The sequence below is a fragment of the Pristis pectinata genome, chromosome 16 (genome assembly GCF_009764475.1).
Source record: "Pristis pectinata isolate sPriPec2 chromosome 16, sPriPec2.1.pri, whole genome shotgun sequence".
Classification (NCBI taxonomy): Eukaryota; Metazoa; Chordata; class Chondrichthyes; order Rhinopristiformes; family Pristidae; genus Pristis; species Pristis pectinata.
In genome coordinates this window covers 39,308,788-39,332,758 of record NC_067420.1, presented here as the reverse complement: position 1 = coordinate 39,332,758, position 23,971 = coordinate 39,308,788, and the positions used below count along the sequence as shown (strand labels likewise).

Here is a 23,971-nt window from a genome sequence, read left to right as displayed (position 1 = left end):
TGTCCATGTTGTGTTGATGTTTAGAGATGGCTATGAAGTTGCAGTTGCCTACTTTCGTACTGGATACAGTCCAGATGATTACCATTGTGATGAGGTTGGTGTGTGTTTTTTTTAAATTAAACTTTTCAGCAATTCGGATTCATTCTTCTCTCTTGCCTGTAGTTATTCTTGACTTCTTTAACACATTTGCCATAGGTTGTCTCTTGTGCTTGAGTGATACCCTTGTACTTGCCTATAAAAGTAGTCAAGCTGTTGGCTGCTTCTGGTACAAACTTGGGCGAGAGTATAAAGTCTACACAGTTGCCAAGATGCATGCATCGCTGAAATCCTGATACACCCAACTTTACTCAAGTAGAATCACAACCTTACTCCAGGAACAAGGGGCGGCACAGAGATCAGCTATTAGAGCCGATGCCTTGCAGTGCCAGAGACCCAGGTTCACTCCTGACCTTGGGTACTGTCTGTGAAGTCTACATGTTCTTCCTATGACCGCATGGGTTTCCTCCGCATGCTCCAGTTTCCCCCTGTATCTTAATGGTGTGCGAGTTGGTAGGTTAATTGGCGACTGTAAATTGCCCCTAGTGCGTAGGTGAGTGGTAGAATCTGGGGGGGGGGGGGGGGGGTGGACGTTGAAGAGAATGTTGGGGAAGAAATGGGATTAGTGTAAGTGAGTGGTTGATGGTTGGCATGGAATTGAAGGACCAAAGGGTCTGTTTCTGTGCTGTAACTTTATGAAATAGCCCATTTTGCTGAACAACTTGGAAAGGTGCAGCATGGCAAAGAGATGCCACGTTCCTGCTGCGTCTACCATCTGTTAGGAAAGCAACACCATCTCTCCTCTTTATAACGTTCCAGCCAAACTAACCTTGGTCGCAGCTACACCCAGCACGTTCAGCTGGCTCAGCCTGTTGACCTGTGATTTCTTCTGCTAATCCTGCAAGGTTTATACTTTTGCCTTAACCCCATTACTATCAACGTAACCAATTAAATGATGCCACCAGGGTATGAACGCCTCGATCTCCACGAGTGCAAGGTAACTTTTGTGTTTTGTTGCACAGTTTTACTTTTCCTTGAAGCTCCATGTCGCACTCCATATTTTAAGATAATTGATTTAAAAAGTTAGAGGAATGATGAGAACTTTTTAAAGTAACTCTGGTTGTGGAAGATAATTCAAAATAACTTGTAAAAGGGAATTGGATAAATACTTGAGGTGGAAGAGAAAAGCCTGCCCAAACAAATTTCTTAGTTTATTTAAATAGTGGCCGTGCTTGCGGGCTGTGTCAAGCCTTTATGTTGTCGGCTTAGAACTTTGCAAGTCATTTGATGGAGTGCAGGTTTGTGGTGGTTGGAACGGGCCCAATGGCCCGATTCATCTTGAGATAAAAGATTGATTGAATTTCATTTCTGTAGCACTGTTCTCATCCTTTTATAATCCCCTCAAACTGCTTTACGATCAATGTAGTATGGTTCCTGTTGTACTCTAGAAAATAAGTAAATGATACTTAATGATACACTGCGTACATAAACAGTGATAATGTCCAAATAATCTCTTTATTTGCCAAGTCAGAGAATATAAGAGCAAGAGCTTGTGCTAGAAGTGTATACAGTATTAGTTAGGCTGCAGTTTGAATGCCATACACAGTTGTGGTTATCACAACACGGGGATGTTGTGATTTGCTTTGTAGAAGATTTTTGAAGATGGTCCCTGGAGTGGAAAATTGCAACTATTGGGTCGGTTGGGCGGTTTTGTTTGGAACAGAGGAGGCTGAGGAGAGATTCAAATGAAGAGTATGAGATGATGAGGGGCCTGGATTGAGTAATTAGGAAGGACTGGTTTCCATGAGAGGAATGAACATCCAGTGAGTTTAGAACTAAAGCAGTTGGTAGAAGGATTAGAGAGATGAAGAAAGGGAAGGTTTAAATGAAAGGTTTACTATTTCTTGAGGGTTTGGAACTCGTTGCTGGAAATGGTGTTGAAGGCAGAAACCCTTTCCACGCTTAAACAGCTCTTGAAGAGCTGTGATCTGCAGGGCGACAGAACCAGTGCAGGAAGGTGGGATGAAGCTGTGTATCTCCTTCTTGACCAGGACGGGCCAAAAGCCCTCCTTTGTCATTAATTTTACAGGATTTTTTTTTGATTGAGGGACAGTTTTTGTTCTAGGATGCCAGAAATAACCCATTTGCCCTTTGAATTATCTTTTGTGCTTGGGGTTGTGGATAACGTTGTACAAAATTGTGACCTTGTCAAAAATTGGCCCAGGGAACCCTCTAGTGGCCAGAATCTGCACTTCTTTTCAGTGGATGGTGGCAAAATTGAAATGGAAATGGCTAATCATCTTAAATGATTTAGTGTTAATGGGAAATGTACATAGAACAGTACAGCACAAGAACAGGCCCTTCAGCCCACAATGTCTGCGTTGAACACTATGCGGAATTAAACTAAATCTCTTCTGAAAGAAGCTAGAACTAACCAAGATATGTGAACGGAGTGAACAGTGAGTTGAAAACAAATGTAGAATTGTTGGCATATATTTTACAAAGAATAATGTATCCATTTAATGTTTTCTTAGTGCTGGGTTGCACGATTGATGATTGAGCGTTCCTTAGCAATTAAATGCCCGAATATTGCCACCCAACTTGTGGGAACCAAGAAGATACAACAGGAATTGGTGCGTGCCGGAGTCCTTGAGAACTACCTGTCGGAGTGCCCAGAGGCTATTGAACGAATCCGTGCCACTTTTGTGGGTCTCTACAGCATTGATGAGGTAGATAAATGTGCTGTTTATGAACTGCAGCAAATTGGAATTGGTTTATTATTGTCACGGATACTGAGATACAATGGAAAAACTTTGTTTTCCATGCCATCCATACACATCATTTCACAACGTAAGTATATCAAGGTAGTACAAGGGAAAAACAATAACAGAATGCAGAATATAGTGTTACAGTTACAGAGAAAGTGCAGGCAGACAATACGGTGCAAGGGCCATGACGAGGTAGAAGTTCACCTTTAACATACAAGAGGTCCATTCAAGAGTCTTGTAACAGTGGGTTCGAAGCTGTCCTCGAGCCTGGTGGTGTGTGTTTTCAAGATTTTGTATCTTCTGCTCAATGGAAAGGGGGGAGAAGAGAGGACATCCGAGGTGGGTGGGGTCTTTGATTATGCTGTCTACTTTTCTGAGGCAGTGGGAAGTGTAGAGTCCATGGAGGGGAGGCTGGTTTTTGGACTGAGCTGTTTTTTTTTTGATCTTCATTAAAGGATTTGTAGAGTGGACAAAGATTTCCTCTGGACTCCCCAACTCCTCCTCCTCTTCTCCCACCAAAGGCACAATTGTAGATCTTAGGAAAAGTATTCAGGGTCAAGGTCAGGAAGTATTCCTTCCCCCTCCCCCCACAAAAGGGAGTGGAAATCTGGAATCACTCCCTGCCCACCAAAAATAAACTGTTCAGGCTGGAGGTCATTTGAAATTTTCAAAACTGTGCTCAGTATAAAATTTATTCTTGTTGACTTAACATTAGTTAGGCAATGTAAGGTATGGATCAGCTGTGATTGAATGAAACAGGCGAGACAGAATCAAGGGACTGGCATTGGAGAGGGTCCAGAGGAGGTTTACAAGAATGATCCCAGGAATGAAAGGGTTAACATGTGCGGAACGTTTGATGATTCTGGGCCTGTACTCGCTGGGGTTTAGAAGGATGAGGGGGGGAATCTCATTGAAACCTACCGAATATTGAAAGGCCTGGATAGAGTGGACGTGGAGAGGATGTCTCCAGTATTGGGAGAGCCTAGGACCAGAAGCCACAGCCTCAGAATAGAAAGATGTCCCTTTAGAACAGCAATGAGGAGGAATTTCTTTAGCCAGAAGATGGTGAATCCGTGCAATTCATTGCCACAGACGGCTGTGGAGGCCAAGTCATTGGGTATATTTAAAACAGAGGTGGTTAGGTTCTTGATTAGGAAGGGCATCAAAGATTATGGGGAGAAGGCAAGAGAATGGGGTTGAGACGGAAAAATAAATCAGCCATGATTGAATGGTAGAGCAAACTCAAAGGGCCGAATGGCCTAATTCTGCTCCATGTCTTATAGTCGAGGTCAGGTAGCATCTGTGAAAAGAGATGAGACCCTTTGTCACAACTGAAACAACTGTTCCTCTTTCTACAGATGCTGCCTAACAGCTGAGTTTTTCCAGCAAAGTCAAAATTGAGTTCATTGTCATATGCACAAGTACATGGATACACAGGTGCAATGAAAAACTTACTTGCAACAGCATCACACGCACATAGCATCACATAAGCAGCATTTACAAGAAAAACATAAACTAAACAAAAATTAGACACAATTTTTACAAGAAAGACACAATTAGAACAAAAAAGAAGTCCATTTTAGTGCAAAGTGGTCATAGTGTTGCTAAACTGTCGTGATTAGGGTTGTGCTGGTTGGTTCAAGAACCACATGGTTGAAGCTGTTCTTGAACCTGATGGTGTGGGACTTAAGGCTTCTGTACCTCCTGCCCGATGGTAGCTGCGAGAAGATGGCATGGCCCGGATGGTGGGGATCTTTAATGATAGATGTTGCCTTCTTGAGGCAGCGCCTCCTGTAGATACTACCGATGGTGGGGAGTGATGTGCCCGTGATGTATTGGGCTGAGTCCACTACTCTGCAGTTTCTTGTGTTCCTGCGCATTCAAGCATTTCCTGTTTTTTACTACAGGCACCGTAGTGTAGCGGTCAGCGTAACACTATTACAGCGCCAGTGACCCAGGTTCAATTCCGGCCGCTGTCTGTAAGGAGTTTGTACGTTCTCCCCGTGTCTGCATGGGTTTCCTCCTGGTTCTCTTGTTTCCTCCCACGTTCCAAAGACGTATGGGTTAGGAAGTTGTGGGCATGCTATGTTGGCACCGGAAGTGTGGCGACACTTGTGGGCTGCCCCCAGAACTATCCACGCAAAGATGCATTTCACTGTGTGTTCGATAAAGATATCTTATTGTCTTTAAGCAGATCAGGTGGATCACACCTTAAGTAATCAATACTTGACAGTACAATCCCCATCCTATACAGATTAAAAATGTTGTAACTGAGGCAACTAATCTTAACTGAACAACAGCATGGTTGCTGCAATTGGTTGAGTGCAATATATAGTTTCAGTGAAATACAGAGACTGTGGTGTCGCCACTTGCGGGGTCAGTAACCTTGCTAACGCAATGTCTAGTTTCATGTCACAAGATCACAAGACAAGGGAGCAGAAGTAGTCCATTCGGCCCATCGAGTCTGCTCCAAAGAAAAGGGAAAAAGAAATGAGAAATTGGGGGGGGAGCAAAAAAAAACCTAACCCCAATTTCCGGCCTTATCCCCATATCCCTTGATACCCTCCTTAAACGCCTCTCTTCCTTAAACGCCTCCAATTATCTGGCCTCCACTGCTGTACGTGGCAAGGAATTCCACAAATTTACCACCCTCTGGCTAAAGAAATTTCTCCTCATTTCTGTTTTAAACCTGTACCCTCTAGTTCTAAGATTGTTCCCTCTGGTCCTGGGCTCACCCACCAAGGGACAGCTTGACCACATCTACTCTGTCCAGTCCTTTCAACATTTTAAATGCCTGCATAGATAAGGTAACAGTAAATCGCAATGGATCCACACAAAAGGACACAAATTGGGGTGGGAGCGTTTGCAAATGATTTCTAATGGAGTGGAAGAGGGAAGGTTTGTGAGAAGTCAGTGGGTATAGTTAGTGATGGGACTAGTGTTAGCAAGTGGAACGAAAATTTACTGATGTGTCAGTAGTAATGTTGCATTTAAAACTTTAATAAATTAGACCAAAACTTTCTTTGTGACAGGGACCTGAGGGCGATGAAATAATAGCAAAGGCAGTGGAGGATCCAGAAGCTTACGTGCTGAAACCACAGCGAGAAGGAGGAGGTAAGATGATGCATTCTGTTTGTGAATCAGAGGACAGGATTACCCCTTGTGCTCGGAACTTCCACGTAGCACAGAGGAGGTGTATTGGTTCAGGAGAGTCACCAGTATCCAAACCTTCACCCAGATTTCCTTGTTGCTTTGTGGGTGGAAAGCAATAGAGGATTTTCACTGCTAGATGTCAGCATGGCTTAACAAGAGCATTGGCTTCTATTATATAGTACATCCTTGCAACCATGGGATACCTCAACAACAAGTGCAAGGACTGCACCCAAGCTGGTATCTCAGTGCAGTACTTAAGAGTTTTTTTATTTTATTCACAGGGCAAAGGCATCGCTGGCAAGGCCAGCATTTGATGCCCATCCCTGGTGGTAGACATGAAACTAAGTGCCCTGTTAGGCAATTTGAGTTTGGTGAAGAAAATCAACCATATTGCTGTGTTTTGGGGTTGTACACGGCCAGACCAGGTGATAGATTTCCATCCCTAAGGGGCATTAGTAATCAGTGGGGTCGTTGGAGCACACCAGTAGATTATTGGGGGCGATTACCAAGAGCAGCTGCAAATCCTTGTTGATCCTGAATTTGATATTTGGTTGTAAGTGACTTATCACCAGTGATAGGGAAGTGAGATTGGGTTTTGGCAACATGTGGGTATGTACGTGGGAGAGAGGTGGTCGTCTTCGATTGGTGAACCAAGGCTGATCTTGAGGACTGTACACGGTATGACCACAAGGGACCAGCACAGATTCCAGTACAGGAGATGAGATGGGTATGTTAGGGGAAGGTGAGAGTCCCAGCAAAGTAAGCCACACGCAAAAACAACCACTCAACCACTCCTTCAGTTCCTTATCCAACTCTGATTGTTTATTGTCTACCACAGAAATATCTAGACCTGTTTACTTCAAGTAAAAGGCTGCTAACTGGATAATCCCCTTTTTAAAAGATAAAATCCATTTAATTGGTGAAACTGGTATGTATTTCAGAACTTTATAGAGGCAAAAATTACAGTATGCTACTATTTGTGAAGCACTCTGTAAATAAAGATTGAAGAATGCAAAATTCATAAGGGGAATGACAGGTTTGGTTTCTCCCGGGTGAGGTGTCTTGAACTGAGGGTCAAATTCTGTAAAGAAGGGATAGCCATTCAAGACATGTGCGAAGAAACTTCTTCTCCAAAAGGGTAATAAATCCTTGGAATTCTCTCTCCAAGAAAGCTGTTGGAGGTTCAGTGGCTGAGTACAGAACATAGAACAGTACAGCACAGGAACAGGCCCTTCGGCCCACCATGTCTGTGCTGACCACGATGCCAATCTAACTAATCCCATCTTCCTGCACCTGATCTATATCCCTCCATTCCGTGGTCTGTTCAAGTGTCTGCCTAAACGCTTCTTAAACATTGCTATCGTATCTACTTCCACCACTTCCCCAGCAGCACATTCCAGGGACCTACCAATCTCCTATTAAATTTTTTCCCTCTCATCTTAAACCTGTGCGCTCTAGTATTTGACATTTCCACCGTGGTAAAGAGGTTCTGACGATCTACCCTAATCTTTGACTCTCGCAATTCTACGTACATCTGTCAGGTCTTCCATCACTTCCTCAGCCTCCGTCCCTCTGGAGAAAACAGTCTAAGTTTGTCCAACTTCTCCTTATAGGTAATAATCTCTAATCCAGGCAATATCCTGGTGAACCTCTTCTGCACCCTCTCCAGTTCCTCCACATCCTTCTGGTGACCAGAACTGCACACAGTACTCCAAGTATGGCCTAACCACAGGTTTATACAGCTGCAACATAATTTGCCAACTTTTATACTCAAAGTCCTGACCAATGAAGGTAAGAATGCCGTATGCTGCCTTTACCACCCTATCTACTTGTGCTGCCACTTCCAGGGAGCTGTGGACTTGCACCTCAAGATCCTGCTGTATGTCAGTGCTCCTAAGTGTCTTGCCATTTTACTGTATACTTTTCTCCTGCATTTGACCTCACAAAATGCACCATCTTACACTTGTCCGGATTAAGCTCCATTTGCCATTTCTCCACCCAAATTTCCAACTGAGCTATATCCTGCTGTATCCTTTGACCCTCCTCACTATCCACAATGCCAATTTTCACGTGGTCTACGAACTTACTAATCAGACTGCCTACATTTTCATCCAAATCATTTCTGTACATGACAAACAACAGGTCCCAACCCTGATGCTCTTCCCATAAGTGAATCGTTCAATCACAGAACATATAGATACAAAATGAAGGGATAAAATGTTGGGATTACCCCACTGAAGGAATTCTCTGCCCGTGAAGGTGATGGAAGCAGTTGGGTCTTTCAAAAGGGGATGGAGAGTAAATAATTTGCAAAGTTATGGGTTGGTGGTGAATGGAACAGATTTGATTACTCTGCAAAGTGGTAGCACAGACCCGATGGCTGAGTGGCTTCCTTCCACACAAGTGATTCTGTAATTGTGTGTGTTTAATTCTCACCATTCACACTGGTGTTAGGAAACAACATTTTCAGTGAAGAGCTCAAGCAGGTTCTGTCGAACATTAAAGATGGATCAAAGAGATCAGCCTATATCCTGATGGACCGGATCAAACCACAGGCGGTGAAGAATTACTTGCTGCAGTCTGGGGCGGCTGTGAAGCTGACTGAGTGTATTGTTGAGTTGGGAATGTTTGGTGTCTACATCAGGTAAGGAGAGGTCCTGATCCCTTGCTGACCTTTTGATCCATTCTCACCTCGTTACCTTTTCTGCTCAAACATGGTAACCTGTGGGTCAAGCTTTGCTCTTGAGACCGAACTACCAGCGGAGATCCAAGTGCTGCTTTGCATTAGGTCCACTGTACATTTGAAGACTGCAGGGAGGTCTCCCAGTGTCACTGCCGTGTGGTCATCATCCCCTACTGCATGGCTAGTTTGTCTATGCAATACTGGGTACTCTTCAATCTAATTTATTTCTGGAATGCTTTACAAATTCTCAAGATGAGATCAGATACAATATTGCATCGAGTTTTTCTCTCAGCCTTGTGGCTTGGTCTCGACACGCCTCCAGAAGCAGCAGTCCTTGAGTATACACAGCCAAAATATTAGTGACATCGCAACCATCTGTTACTCATTTCTAGCAAAAATGTAACAAGTTCTAAAATGTCCAGAGGCATTCCCCCTCAACTGGAAATGTCCACGTCTCTGCATTTCCGACGGAGAGCATTTTCCAACGGGAGTTCTTGCTCTTGTCCAATCAAAGTGAACGCTGTAGGGGCCATGACTGGAACTGGTTGTCCTGAGGTGGACCTGGATTGACCCATTCCAAGAGGTTATGGCAGGCACCGCAACTTGCTGCACAACTCCTGTTGCTTTTCATGTTTTCAGATTGATTGGATGTTAACAATGACTCATGAAACTCATGGAATTTTTTGGTCATTGCTGACACAATCAGTATTGCCTTTGGAGATGCTGCCATCAGGCAGAAGGTACAGGAGCCTGCAGACCCACAACTCAAAGTTCAACAACAGCTGCTTCCCCACTGCCATCAAGTTCTTGAACTGACCTGAGAAACCCTAGCACTACCTCGGACTACATTATTTCCCTGTCTCAACATGCACTTGTGTCAGAACACAGAACACTACAGCACAGTACAGGCTCTTTGGCCCACAATGTTGTGCTGACATTTCATCCTGCTCTAAGATCTATCTAACCCTTCCCTCCCACATAGCCCTCCATTTCTCAATCATTCATGTGTCTGTCTAAGAGTGTCTTAAATGTCCCTAATGTATCTGCCCCCACAACCTCTGCAGGCAGTGCGTTCATTCCACGCACCCGCCACTCTGTGTTTTTAAAAAAAACTACTTCTGACATCTCCCTTATACCTTCTTCCAATCACCTTAAAATTATGTCCCCTTGTGTTAGCCATTGTCACCCTGGGAAAAAGTCTCTGACTGTCTACTCGATCTCTGCCTCTTATCATCTTGTACACCTCTATCAAGTCACCTCTCATCCTCCTCCTCTCCAAAGGGAAAAGCCCTAGCTCACTCAACCTATCCTCATAAGACATGCTCTCTAATCCAGGCAACATACTGGTAAATCTCCTTTAGAGCTGCAGCATCACCTTGCAGCTCTTGAACTCAATACCCTGATTAATGAAGGCCAACACTTCATACGCCTTCTTAACAACCCTATCGACCTGCGCGGCAACCTTGAGGGATCCATGGACGTGAACCCCAAGATCCCTCTGTTCCTCCACACTGCTAAGAGTCCTGCCATTAACCTTGTATTCTGCCATCAAATTCAGTCTCCCGAAATGTATCACTTCACACTTACCCGGGTTGAACTCCATCTGCCACTTCTCAGCCTAGGTCTGCATTCTATCAATATCCTGTTGTAATCTACAGCAACCTTCTACACTATCCACTACACCACCTTTGTATCATCAGCAAACTTACCAACCCACCCTTCCACATCCTCATCCAAGTCATTTATAAAAATCACAAAGAGCAAGGGTCCCAGCATGGATCCCTGCGGAACACCACTGGTCACCGACCTCCAGGCAGAATGCGCTCCATCTACCACCGCCCTCTGTCTTCTATGGGTGTTATGTTTATTTTGTTGTGTAAGTTATGTATAATTTGTTAAAGTTATGTTAACTTATGTTTGTCATGTGGTGCTACTGCAAAAAGTAAATTTTCATGGCACTTCTACCCTGTGTGTGTGTGTGTGTATGCCTGCGACAATGAACTTGAACTTCAGAAGGATATATCGTACTATCTTGCACTGCTGCAATATGTGGGGAGGGCTACAGGCACACAGTGCTGTTGGGTAAAAGGGCAGGGGGTGGTAATGAAGACAATTCTGATGAGCATGATTAAGTTACTTGACCATCATCCAGACTCCTGAGCCATTTATCCAAAGAAATGAGAAACTTTAAATCCTACCTCACAATTACATAAACTGAAAACCTTAAAAGAATCTAATGCCAGTAACCATGAAACTGCAACATTCACTAATCTAGTCGTCTAAAGAAATTATCATGAAAACCCATTTGGTGCACTGATATCTTTCAGGGAAAGTAATTAGCGATGATTATCCTTAACAGCTTCCTCAGTTCAAGAGCAGGATAGGGATGGACGGTAAATATTGGTGTTGTCAGCAACGTCCACATCCTATGAACAAATAAACAAAAAAGCTCGAGATTTGTCATCTGAGAATCACGGCAATTTTTTTCTTGTTGTCTGTGAAGACAGTAACCAAGCGAAGAAGATGGCTGAAGTAAAATAGAAGACAGCAGGCCTGGCATTTGTGGAGAGAGAAACAGTTAATGTTTCGATGATCTGACTCGGTAACTCGGGGAAACTGTGTGTCAAGTATATGCGGCATAGTGTGAATTCTCGAGCACTGGTGCTTGTTTATGTTAAATCTTGTCTTTATCTCTTGTAGGAATTGTAATAGACTGGTCATGAATGTATGTGCTGGCCACTTGCTTCGCACAAAGAGCACAGAGTTTGCGGATGGAGGGGTGTCTGCTGGAGTGGCAGTTCTGGATACGCCTTATCTCATCTGAACCACAGATGTCCTGAAGTGTCTGCGGAGAATGCTGCAGAAATTCAGCAAGAACCTTTCCACCCTCCCTCTAGGGTGGAGGGTGGCAGTAGGGGTGATTGCTCTTTGACTAATAACTTTACTGAAGGATTCAAAATCTTAGTTTTAAATAAAATGGACCAAATGAATTGAGGCAATTCAAAACCGAAGTATGGAGTGAAATGTCTCTGGTTGTCTACAGGGTTGGTGGTGTCTGGGAAAAGCAAAATGTTACTGGGGCAGCACTGATAATTTAACTGTAAATTGTTATCCCCAATATGTCATTGGGATTTCCACAGTTTGTCTTGTACGTTGCAGTTGCCAGCTGTGGCTCAGTAGGTCGGACTCTCGCCTCTGCTTCAAAAAGCTCTGGGTTCAAGTCCCACTCCAGAAACTTGGATGTCAAAATCTAGGTCAATGCTCCCAGAGCAGTACTGAAGGAGTGCTGCACTGTTGGAGTTGTATTTCAGGTCAAATGACAAACTGCAGTCTTGGGTAGATGTACAAAGTTCCATGCCACTATTTCAAAGAAAAGCAGGGGACAGGATTTTGCCACTGGCCCATTTACCAGTTAGTCAACATTTATGAGACAATATCAGCTTGTGAGAGCCAGTAATGTGCAAATCAATTGCCTCATTTCTTGCATTACAACAGTCTGACCAGATCAAAGCTATTCCATTGACTGTCAAACACTTTGGGACATCCTGATTGAATGTGGGTCACTTTGAAGCGGAGAGTTGCCAGGACAAGGTGGTTGGTGTCAGTTAGATTGCAAACAAGTGACTTACGATTGTCTTTTCCTTCTCACCACTCTTGCCATTTCTGAGAGAAGTGGCTCTCAGTTGACATGGCAGTGGTGCGTAGTCAAACCTGTATCTGACTTGATCTTTAACATTTTAAAATCTGTATTGAATCTGTTGTTCTGAATATTTTGTTGTGGAATTTGTTGATAACATTGTGTGTACACAATGACAGTGTGATGCGGCTGTGTGATCTGTAATGTGACCAACCATCGGGTTAGTTTTATTTTTCAGTAAATTGGTTTCCTTCCTTGCTTACCCCACCCAAACTTGTTGAGTCATGTCATATCCACTACTTGGCTACCACAATCACAAAGAGATCATTTAAATTCCTTTTTTGTTAACCAAACAATGTAATTCTTAAAAGAATCTCAACAAAGTGTATTGTTAGATCAGCAGAATTTAGCAATTTTATGTAGGCTTTTAAAACATCGAGTTTTAAATTTGAAACCACTAACTCTGGGAATTATAGTCCAACTAATTGAAGCACATTACCACATTAACATCCAGCAGACTAGATGGTAATGCAGTAATGTGCTTCAATTAGCTGTGGTTGCCATTATGCATGTGTACTGTACTGGGCAATGCATGAAGGGTTGAGAGTGGAGCTAGTGATCTAGGTCAATGAAAAGAAAAGTACCTGGTACAAAAGACCACCTAACGTTTGCCTTTTGTGCTTGATGCTCAAAGCCACCCAACTTAGCTCATTTAAAGAAATGGTGCTGCAGGCAGTTAGCACCGCTGCCTCACAGCTCCAGTGAGCCAGGTTCAATTGGTGCTGCCTGTGTGAAGTTTGCACATTCTCCCTGTCACCATGCAGGTTTCCCCCAGGTGCTCCAGTTCACCCACCACATCCTAAAGACATGCTTGTAGTTCAGATGGCCACTAAATTGCCACTTAGTGTGATAAGTGGCAGCATCAACAATAAAATGTAAAGGGATTAGGTGGGCATATGAGAGAGAATGAGTTGGAGGGTCAGAGGGAAATAAAAGGGGGAGAGAATGGGACTGGTAGGATTGCTCTGTTGCAAAGCCAACATGGACCAGATGGACTGAATAGCCTCTCTGACATAAGTAATTATTTAATAAAGAAATCATTTTGTTCATAATTAGCTTGCATTAAAACTAATCCTAATCTTTCAAGTCAGTTGTCTATACAATTGTACTGTGTGTTCATCAACATCAAATCTTGCATGAAATGCAAAAGTGGCTACCATGTACAATGCGTGAAATGTTGAAATTTAATCACTTTTGTGTAATCAATTTGTACCACACAGGAGGAGACCCAGTGTGCCTGGGCTAGCCCTTGGAAAGTGTAGGCAGCTGACCTCACTTTCTCCTGCTGGTAGCTCAGAATTTCTCCCCCTTTATTTATTCACTCCACTTTGGGTTGTTACCATTAAATCTGCTTCCACTATTTTTCCGGGCTTGTGTTCCAAATTATAGCAATTAAATAATTTCTACTTATCTCCTCTCAGGATCTTTCCCAACTAACTTAAATTTGCATTCGCTGTTGACAGATCCTCCGATTAGGGAAAGCATGGAACTCATTGTAATTCTGAACTCTTGTACGAAGTCTTCCTTTCATCTTTCCTGCGCTTAGAGAGAATATTTGTAGTTTTTCCAGTCTCTCCGTATAATGAGCACAGGGAGGTCATTTGCCTAGTGGTGTCCAAGCAGCTAAATATTGAACGATTGATGTACCTGCCATTTCCTTGCTCCCTGGCCCTCATTAGCCCCATTGGTTGTGGCACTTAAAGTGCATTTCTTTCTGATAAATCTCTGCCTTTCCAAAACTTTAGCATTTTTCTAAAGTGTGTTGCCCAAACAGGGGCAGGCACGGTAGTGTACCAGTTAGCGTAATCCTTTACAGCGCCAGTGACCCGGGTTCAAATCCGGCCGCTGTCTGTAAGGAGTTTGTATGTTCTCCCCGTGTCTGTGTGGGTTTCCTCCCACATTCCAAAGACGTACCGGTTAGGAAGTTGTGGGCATGCTATGTTCTGTGGGTTGCCCCCAGAACACTATGCAAAAGGATGTATTTCACTGTGTGTTTCGATGTACATGTGACTAATAAAGAAATCTTATCTTAATCAAAGTTGGATGCACAATTCTAACCATGAGGCTTAATATATGATTACACAGCATAACATCTCGATTTGTTGTCTGTCCCTCTAACTATCCAGCTCAAGGCACATGATTTTCAATTCATCCTCCCTCCTTAAAGAATTTGCGTACGTAAGCCCCCAAAATTTTCTATGCTTGTTCTCTATCCATCTAAGCATAGAGCTCAAGGGACATCATTTTCAATCGTCCTCCCTCCTTCAAGAATTTGCATATGTAAACCCCCAAAATTTTCTAGCCTTCATTCCATATTGCATCCTTGTTTTTTTTTTAAAATGCTTTTAAACATCTAACTTTTAAACAACCTTTCCTATTTCAGACCAAACTCCTGTATATATTAGAAGTTTAACTACAGAGGTCTCCAGCAACAAAAGCAAACCATTCCCTCCATCTAATTATGCCACTCTTTATGGTTTGCATGAACCTGCATCTTAACTATTAATACATCCTTCAAAATTGTCTAGATTTTTTTAAAAACTCTTTCTTTTCCTCCTGTTATTGGCAGCCTGAGGTCTTGTTCTGCTGGCATGAGCAGCACTTTGTTGTTTCACTCGTGACTGGGTGCTCGGATAAGATATTGCATTAAAACTTATTCTAATCTCTCATGACACATTGTCTAGTAGATGTTTTCCTGGAAAGCAGTTCATTTATGGCTTTCCGATGCTAGATTAGCCAGCACACTGCCTGATTCAGGGGCTGCCTTTCTTGTCTGAACTATTAAGGAAACTGAGTTGATTTCTTTAGTATATATAGAAGTGGAATTGTTTAATGTTTTGAGGTGTGTGGGTCACAAATTAAAGCTTTTGTGCGCTGTGATCTGCTTAACATAGAACAGTACAGCACAATACAGGCCCTTCAGCCCACAAAGTTGTGCCGACCTTTAAACCTCGCCTTAGACTATCTAACCCCTTCCTCCCACGTATCCCTCTATTTTAAATTCTTCCACATTCTTATCTAGTAATCTCTTGAATTTGACCAATGTACCTGCCTTCACCACCGCCCCAGGCAGCGCATTCCATGCCCCAACCACTCTCTGGGTAAAAAAAAACCTGCCTCTGATATCTCCCTTGAACTTCCCACCCATTACTTTAAAGCCATGCCCTCTTGAGCATTGGTGCCCTGGGAAAGAGGCGCTGGCTGTCCACTCTATCTATTCCTCTCAATACATTGTACACCTCTATCATGTCTCCTCTCATCCTCCTCCTCTCTAAAGAGTAAAGCCCTAGCTCCCTCAGTCTCTCTTCATAATGCATGCTCTCCAATCCAGGCAGCATCCTGGTAAATCTCTGCACCCTTTCCAATGCTTCCACATCCTTCTTATAATGAGGTGACCAGAACTGGACACAGTACTCCAAGTGTGGTCTAACCAGAGTTTGAGTTTTACCTGGATTCTTTATATTAGACCAAGGTCCTGTGTACAAATTAAGTGTACCAAGTGTTTTGGCCACTGTTATTCATATCAACATGTCAATTTAATTGTGTTATTGAGCTTTCTCTTGGACACATCAGTGTTGCTCTTCTTGACCAGTTTGCATCCACTTATCACTATTGTGGCAAAGAAGTTTCTTCTGAATCCTTTAATTAGGAATAAATTATTGCCAAAATAATTGGGAATTAATTCAAAACATAACAATTTCTAATGAAATGATCTATCAGTTTGAATTTGGTAGCCACTTTTATACTGGGTGTCCCTGTGGTTTTTTTGTTTCCCTGCCCTCCCCTCACAACTGAAAACATTTTCTCAATGTCTGTCTGATCAAACCATTTAATTTTAGGTAGATCTTTGTCAGGACAACGGCCAACCAGTTTCTGTCAATGAGACCATAAGTTGTTGAAATGACTGCAGTCAGAATGGTTTGATAGCGATTTCATGACTGCTGATTCAGAACCCATGTCAACACTGAGAATGCATTCAAAGTGTGATGTGAGTGTATTCACCTACTTCCAGGCTTGACTTAATTTTCCTCCTGAGAATGACTGCATTTCACATGATGTGACCAAATTTCGGAATGCGCTCTAATCTCACCTCAGAGTTTTGGAGCTACTGATGGCACTCTGACCTCGCCTCAGAATTGGCCTGCAGCAATGTTCAGGGTGGATGGGTCAGGGCTTTCAGCATTGCGTATCAAATATATTAAAATTTAAAGCTGTTCAGCAACTTCCAATGCCTGGGTAGGAGAGCCTTGCATAGGAGTTCAGTGTTAGGTCAGATGATCTTTGCTGGTTTGGCGATAGGACTCCCATCTGTGACTGTGCATGATGCACACTGCAGAAAACTGTCCAGTGGGTGCTAGTCAGCCAGCACTTAGCAATGCCTCCAACAGCAGTTGAACAGGTTCCACATAACATTCGCAAGTTGATTAGATGGTGGGTATCTATTACCTGTGGAACTAAACCTCTGCAATGATTCAGTGTCCGCAACGAGGTAGAAGGTTGGACTGTGTGGCATGGAGGGTTGTATGGAATTTCATCTGTAAATGCTGTAGATTCAAGTCCCGTCACACTGAAAGTATTGCTGCACTGTTGGGGCTGCTGCCCATTGGGTGTACCCTTCAGCGCAAACATTGCTTGTAGAAATTCATGTTCCCATGCCAGTCTCTCAAAATCCAGTCAACAAATAGTATTTTTGTATATGCCCATTTAATAGCCACTGCACTTTATACAGAGTATTTGTGAAGTGACCTTAGGATATATCTGAAAAGCAGGAGGAAGCGTAGGTTTGAAAACTTGCATCAATTGTTGTGTGGCAATTGTGTTTTCCCCATAGTCATCTTGGGTTAATATTGTGGTTGGTGGTTAATCATAAATGAAATGTGATATAGATTTTTTTTATTTTCGATAAAGTTGTTTAAAAGTCTACCTCCATGCAACTCTGTTGAAGAATTCCTGTTTTAAACATAATTTAGTTTAATATATCTTTCATTGCAATAGGAGCTACACTTCATCAAGTACTTAACTAGCTGGAAAACACTTTGGGATGTCCTGGGATAGTGAAATAAAATGATTTCTTGTTTCTACATTGTGCACATGAGCTAGGTTCTGACTACTGCTGCTGAGTAGTGCACTGCTGGGGTGAAAAATGGATTTATGGATGATGTTTTGTTCTTTAATGTTTCTATTCACTGTGTTGTTTCTGGAATAAGGTTAGAAATAATTGAATTCTGCATTGGGATGTTCTGCCTTTAGTGGATGTAAGCGATGAGTTCAAATAGGAATCTTCCATTTTCCCCTGATCCATGATACTGTTTGGTTGCCCTCTCCCCTCCCTTCCAAAAAAAATTAGGTGGGACGACATCTTAAAAAACCGCTCTCTCAGCACAGAGCAGTCTGATAAATCCCCATCTTTTGGCATCCTACCCAAGACTAAACTAGAAATCTATGCGGGAGTGGAAGCAGGATATGTGGGGAGGCTCAACTGTTTCAAACCAACTCTATCAAAAATATTATACACTTTATATTATAAAAAAATTGTCCTGTGCTTAATAAAAGTACAATTATTAGATTCTTTGCTGTCAGTCTTGTGCTTTGCAAAGTTGCAGCTGACTTGTGACTGTTGAGAGAGGTTAATTATTTTTCCCTTGTTCCCACTTCAGCTCAATGGAGACACAAGAGACTGCAGACGCTGGAATCTGGAGCAACAAACAATCTGCTGGAGGAACTCAGCAGGTCGAGCAGCATCTGTGGGAGGAAAGGAATTGTCGACATTTTGGGTCGAAACCCTGCATCAGGACAGCATCTATGGAGGGAAATGGACAGTCGACATTTCAGGTTGAGACCCTTCGTCTGGACTCACACTAGTCCAGACAAAGAATCTCAACCTGAAACATCAAGTCCATTTCCCTCCATGGATGCTGCCCGACCTGCTGAGTTCCCCCCAGCGTTTTGTGTTGTTGCTGCAGAACAATGCAGTTCAGCACCATTATCCAAAATTGTACATGCAAGAAATCTGAAATAAAACAACATGCTGGAAATGCTCAACCTCTCTGGAGAGAGGAAATGCCTGTGCTGTTCATTTCTAACAAAGGCATATAAAACAGAAGCACCATGTCCGTGTTGATCACAGCCCAGCGCATCATGGATACCAGCCTCCCCTCCTTGGACTCTGTCTTTACCTCTTGCTGCCTGGGTGAAGCAGCCAGCATAATCAAAGACCCCACCCACCCGGGACATTTGCTCTTCTTTCCCATCAGGAAGAAGATACAGGAGCCTGAGGGAACGTACCACCAGGCTTAAGGACAGCTTCTACCCCACTGTGATAAGACTGTTGAACGGTTCCCTTATACGATGAGGTGGACTATGACCTGACGATGTACCTTATTGTGACCTTGCACTTTCTCTGTAGCTGTGACATTTTACTCTGTACTGTTATAGTTTTTACTCTGTACTAACCCAATGTAACTGCACTGTGTAAAGAATTGACCTGTACAATCGGTATGCAAGACAAGTTTTTCACTGTACCAATACCAATCAAGAAGCTATCCACAGTGATCCTATTTACCAGCAGTTGGTCTATAGCCTGTTAGCCTTGGTGTTGAAGTGCTGCTCCTGATGTGCGAGTGCCTGCCTCCAGCACCACCCTCTCAGGCAGTGCTTTCCAGATTGCAGCCACCCTGCGGGTGGAAAAAATCTTCCTCGGATCCCTGCTAAACCTCTTCCTCCTCACCTTAAGCCTATGCCCTCCGGTCTTAGACACCTCTGCCACGAGGAAAAGCTTTCTTTCTTACTATCTACCCTATTGGGTTCCCCCTCTGCTCAAAGGAAAACAATCCCAGCCTGTCTTTGGAATGTGGGAGGAAACAAGGAAACCTTTTCCACTGTTCTTTGGCTAAGAGAAGGGAAATCGTTTCTTTGGCTGTGTGAATGATAGAGAATTGGAGGGCTACGTGGGAGGGAAGGGTTAGATAGGTCTTAGAACAGGATAAAATGTCGGCACAACATTGTGGGCTGAAGGGCCTGTACTGTGCTATAATATTCTATCCAGTCTTGTAACTGAAACATTCCATCCCAGGCACTAACCTGGTGAATTTCCTCTCCACCCCCTTCAGAGCAATCAGATCTTTCCCATGGTGTGGTGACCAGAACTGCAGCCAATCTTTGAGCTGTGGCCTAAACAATGTCTTGTGAAGTTATACCAAGGCTTCCCTGCTCTTATAATCTATGCCCTGGCTAACGAAGGCAAGTATCACCCTATCTACCTGTGCTGTCACCTTTGGGGATTTTTGGACTTGGACACCAAGGTCCCTGTGTTGCTCTATAATCCCTAGGGTTTTAACTTTCATGATATGTCTGACCTTTTATTAGATCCTCCAACTGCATCACACCATGATTAAATTCTGTTTACTGTTACCTGCCTAATTTATCAGCTGATTTATATTCTAAAGCCAAAGATTATCCTCCTCACTATCAATAACACCAATTTTTGCGTCATGTATAAACTTACTAATCATTCATCCTACATTCACATCCAAGTTCTCAATGTATTTAACAAAAATCAAATGTCGCAGCACCAATCCCTGTGGTACATTGCTGATCACAAGCTTCCAAATACAAAAGCAACCCTCCACCATCATCCTATTTACCAAGCCAGTTTTGGATCCAAATTGCCTTGGATCCCATGGGTTCTAATCTTTAGACCAGCTTTCCATGTGGGATCTTGTTAAAGGACTTATTGAAGTCCATGTAAACAACATCAACTGCATGGCCCTCCTCAGTCAGGGAATTGAGTAGAGGAGTTGGAACATTGTGTTGCAGTTGGACAAGGTGTTGGTGAGACAGTACTTGTGTATTATGCAGAGTTTTGCCTTTCCTATAACAGGGCAACCATCATTAAACTGGACAGAGTGCAGAGCAGATTTACGAGGATGCTGCTAAGACTAGAGGGCCTGAGTTATAGGGAGAGGTTGGGCAGACATGGACTTTATACCTTGGAATGTAGGAGATTGAGGGATGACCTTGTTAGAGGTGTATAAAATCATGAGCAGCATATTGGTATTATTGGTTTATTATTGACACTTGTGCCGAGGTAGAGTGAAAAACTTGTCTTGCATACTGTTCGTACAGATCAATTCATTATACAGTGCATTGAGGTAGTATAGGGTAAAACAATAACAGAATACAGAGTAAAGTGTCACAGCTGCAAAAGGAGTGCAGTGCTGGTAGACAATAAGGTACAAGGTCATAACAAGGTAGATTGTGAGGTCAAGAGTCCCATCTTATCGTTCAAGGGAACTGTTTAATAGTCTTATAACAGTGGGGTAGAAGCTGTGCTTGAGCCTGGTGGTATGTGCCCTCGGGCTCCTGTACCTTCTGCCTGAGGGGAGAAGAGAGAATGTCCCAGGTGGGTGGGGTCTTTGATTATGCTGGCTGCTTCACCAAGGCAGCGAGAGGTAAAGAGAGTCCATGGAGGGGAGACTGGTTTCCATGATTTGCTGGGCTGTGTCCACAACTCTCCGCAGTTTCTTGCAGTCCCGGGCAGAGCAACTGCCATACCACGCAGTGATGCATCCAGATAGGAAGCTTTCTATGGTGCATCGATAAAAGTTGGTGAGTGTCAAAGGGGACATGCCAAACTTCTTTAGCCTCCTGAGGAAGTAGAGGCGCCGGTGAGCTTTCTTGGCCATGGCATCCATGTGGTTGGACCAGGACAGGCTGTTGGTGATGTTCACTCCTTGAAGCTCTCAACCGTCTCGACCTCAGCACCATTGATGTAGACAGGTGCATGTACACCGCCCCCACCTTTCCTCAACTCGATGACCAGCTCTTTGTTGACATTAAGAAAAAAGGTTGTTGTCATGACACCACGTCACTAAGCTCTTTATCTCCTTCCTGTACTCCGACTCATCGTTATTTGAAATATGGCTTACTACGTGGTATCATCCGCAAACTTGCTGATAAAGTCCATGACGGTGGTGACATACTCATCTAGGCTGGCAGCTGAGTCTTTGATAGAAAGAGTGAATGCACATAGTCTTTTCCCCAGGGTAGGGGAACTAAAAGCTGGGGGGGGGGACAATTTAAAAGGGTCCAAAGGGGCAAGTTTTTCACCAAGGGGGTAGTCTGTATATGGAACGAGCTGCCGAGAAAATGGTTGTGGCCAGTAGAACAACAACAACATTCAAAAGACATTTGGATAAGTTAGAGAGATATGGGCCAAACGTGGGCAAATGGGACCAGCTTGGTGGGCACATTGGCTGGGCGTGGACGAGTTGGGCCGAAGGGCCTGTTTCTGTGCCGTATTACTCTAATATACTTAGTTACCTCTTCAAAAAAATTCAAGTAAATTAACCAATCTCTCAACAAATCCATGCTATCTTTGATTAATTCTGTCCCTCAGATGTTTTTGTAATTTCCTACCATTGACATTAGACTGATTGACCTGTAATTACCTGGCTTGTCCCTGCTACCTTTCTAAGTATAGGTGCCACATATGCTGTCTTCCAGTCATTTGGCACCTCTTTTATGGCCAGTGAAGATTTCAAGATCTCTGTCAGGGCCCCAGCAATCTCATCGCTTGCTTCCCATAGTGGCTTCGGATACATTTCATCTGGCCCTGGGGTTTTATCCAACTTTAGGTCTGCTAAGACATCTAATACCTTTTTAATCCTAACATACTTCAGAATTTTACTGTCCCAACTGAAATCTCCAACTTCAGGTTCTCTCCAGTTTATGAATGCTCGACTTACCCGCATTTGGGAGACCGATGGGATGGATTTGCTGGCTGCTGTAGGGTTGGAGGCACCTTGGGTCATGTGACAACTCAGTATGAGGCCACATTTCCCACTTGTGAACCGTTTGGGTCATGAGTCTTTGGTGTTCTCTCACTCAGTCAGCTGTGGAGGCTGAGTCACTGAATGTGTTCAAGGTTGATGCAGGTTTTTGGATGATGTTGAGCAAAGTATTGTGGGGAACAGGCACTTAAGAGCAAAATCAGATCAGCCACAATCTTGTTGAATGGTGGAGCAGACTCAAGGGGCTGTATGGCCAACTACTGCTCATTTTGTATTCTCAGGAACCACATTGTTTACAGGACCGCTGTGACTGTGACTAAGCCACATGGAGACTGAAGCTGGTAGATATAAAAGGTCTTTTTCATCATGACAAGTGGTATTCTCTTGGAGACAATCTCAGTAGAATCTTCCAGAACTCAAAGAGCATTGAGTTTTTATCGTCTTAAAAGCAAAGGTGATTCAATACAATTTCAATAGCTACAATGACATCAGTTACTTAAATATTTTGGGTCTGACAAATACATAGATACAATGGGAGCTCATTGTAATTGACAAGGCATCCCTGAATATTCAAATACCTTCGCTGGGACAAAGTAATTCACATGGATGGTCTAAAAGCTCCTGAGGACAGAGAACCCAAAATTTGTGATGTAAGGGTCTGACTCTTTGGGTACACCAATGTTCCAATTATTGATGGACAGAGCAAAATATGCCTGTAACCATGTTGATGTGCTAAATGACAAAATAAGTCTGGTCTGGAACCTTCCCTGATCTCCATCACAATGTTGCAAAATAACTTTGCTGATGGTTCTGATGCCTGGTTTGATGTAGGCCAATGAACATACCCCCATCGCCTTACATTTACCTAATGCATATGAGAACATCTCATGGCCGTGCCAGTTTGCAAAGCATATCTCTTGAGTAGCCTGTGTCCTGTTGACATTACTTTCAGTTTACAAACCTGTCCTTTTAATTTTAAGCAGCAAACAATCGGCTGAAGGAACTCAGCGGGTCGAGAAGCATCTGTGGAAGGAAAGGAATTGTCAACGTTTTGGGTTGAAACCCTGCATCTCTTGTGTCTCCCTTTTATTTCAAACCTGATTACTGCTTGTACTTTATACTTTAATAGGTTTTTTTAAAAAGACTGGTTCCATTTTGTATTAATGCCTGCCATCCACATAATTCCTGAAGGATGTCCAAATTTCTAATAATTCCTAACAGATCATTGCAGATTGCAGATGAAAGTCAATCACAGGGGTGGATCTGAAATAAACCCGAGAAATGTCCCTGTTGATCCTCGCCCATTTTTATAGATGCACCATAAAAAAATCCTCTCTGGATGCATCACAGCTTGGTATAGCAACTGCTCTGCCCAAGACCACAAGAAACTGCAGAGAGTTGTGGACACAGCTCAGTACATCACAAGAACCAGCCTCTCATCTATGGACTCTGACTACACCTCGTTACCTCTGAAAAGCAGCCAATATAATCATGGACCCCTCCCACTCCGTACAGTCTCTCTTCTCCCTCCTCCCATCGGGCAGAAGATGCAAAAGCCTGAAAGCACGTACCACCAGGCTCAAGGACAGCTTCCATCCCACTGTTATAAGACTATTGAACGGACCTCTTGTACGATGGATGGACTCTTGACCTCACAATCTACCTTGTTGTGACCTTGCACCTTATTGTCTACCTGCACTGCACATTCTCTGTAACTGTCACACTTTATTCTGCATCCTGTTATTGCTTTTCCCTTGTACTACCTCAATATACTGATGTGGTGAAATGATCTGTATGGTTGGCATGCAAGACAAAGTTTTTCACTGCATCTTGGTACATCAGA

General features: G+C 43.2%; 1 protein-coding gene across 1 annotated transcript in view; it reads left to right on the top strand.

Moving 5' to 3' along the window:
* Nucleotides 1-18,054, top strand: part of gss (glutathione synthetase) — a 45,996-nt gene extending 27,942 nt beyond the window's left edge. The window contains exons 9-13 of the mRNA XM_052031526.1: nucleotides 25-94; nucleotides 2,571-2,765; nucleotides 5,837-5,918; nucleotides 8,412-8,601; nucleotides 11,341-18,054. Coding sequence (XP_051887486.1) covers nucleotides 25-94; nucleotides 2,571-2,765; nucleotides 5,837-5,918; nucleotides 8,412-8,601; nucleotides 11,341-11,464 — 661 coding nt within the window. The 3' untranslated portion in view covers nucleotides 11,465-18,054. The remainder of the gene's footprint in view (nucleotides 1-24; nucleotides 95-2,570; nucleotides 2,766-5,836; nucleotides 5,919-8,411; nucleotides 8,602-11,340) is intronic.
* The last annotated feature ends 5,917 nt before the right edge of the window (nucleotides 18,055-23,971 follow it).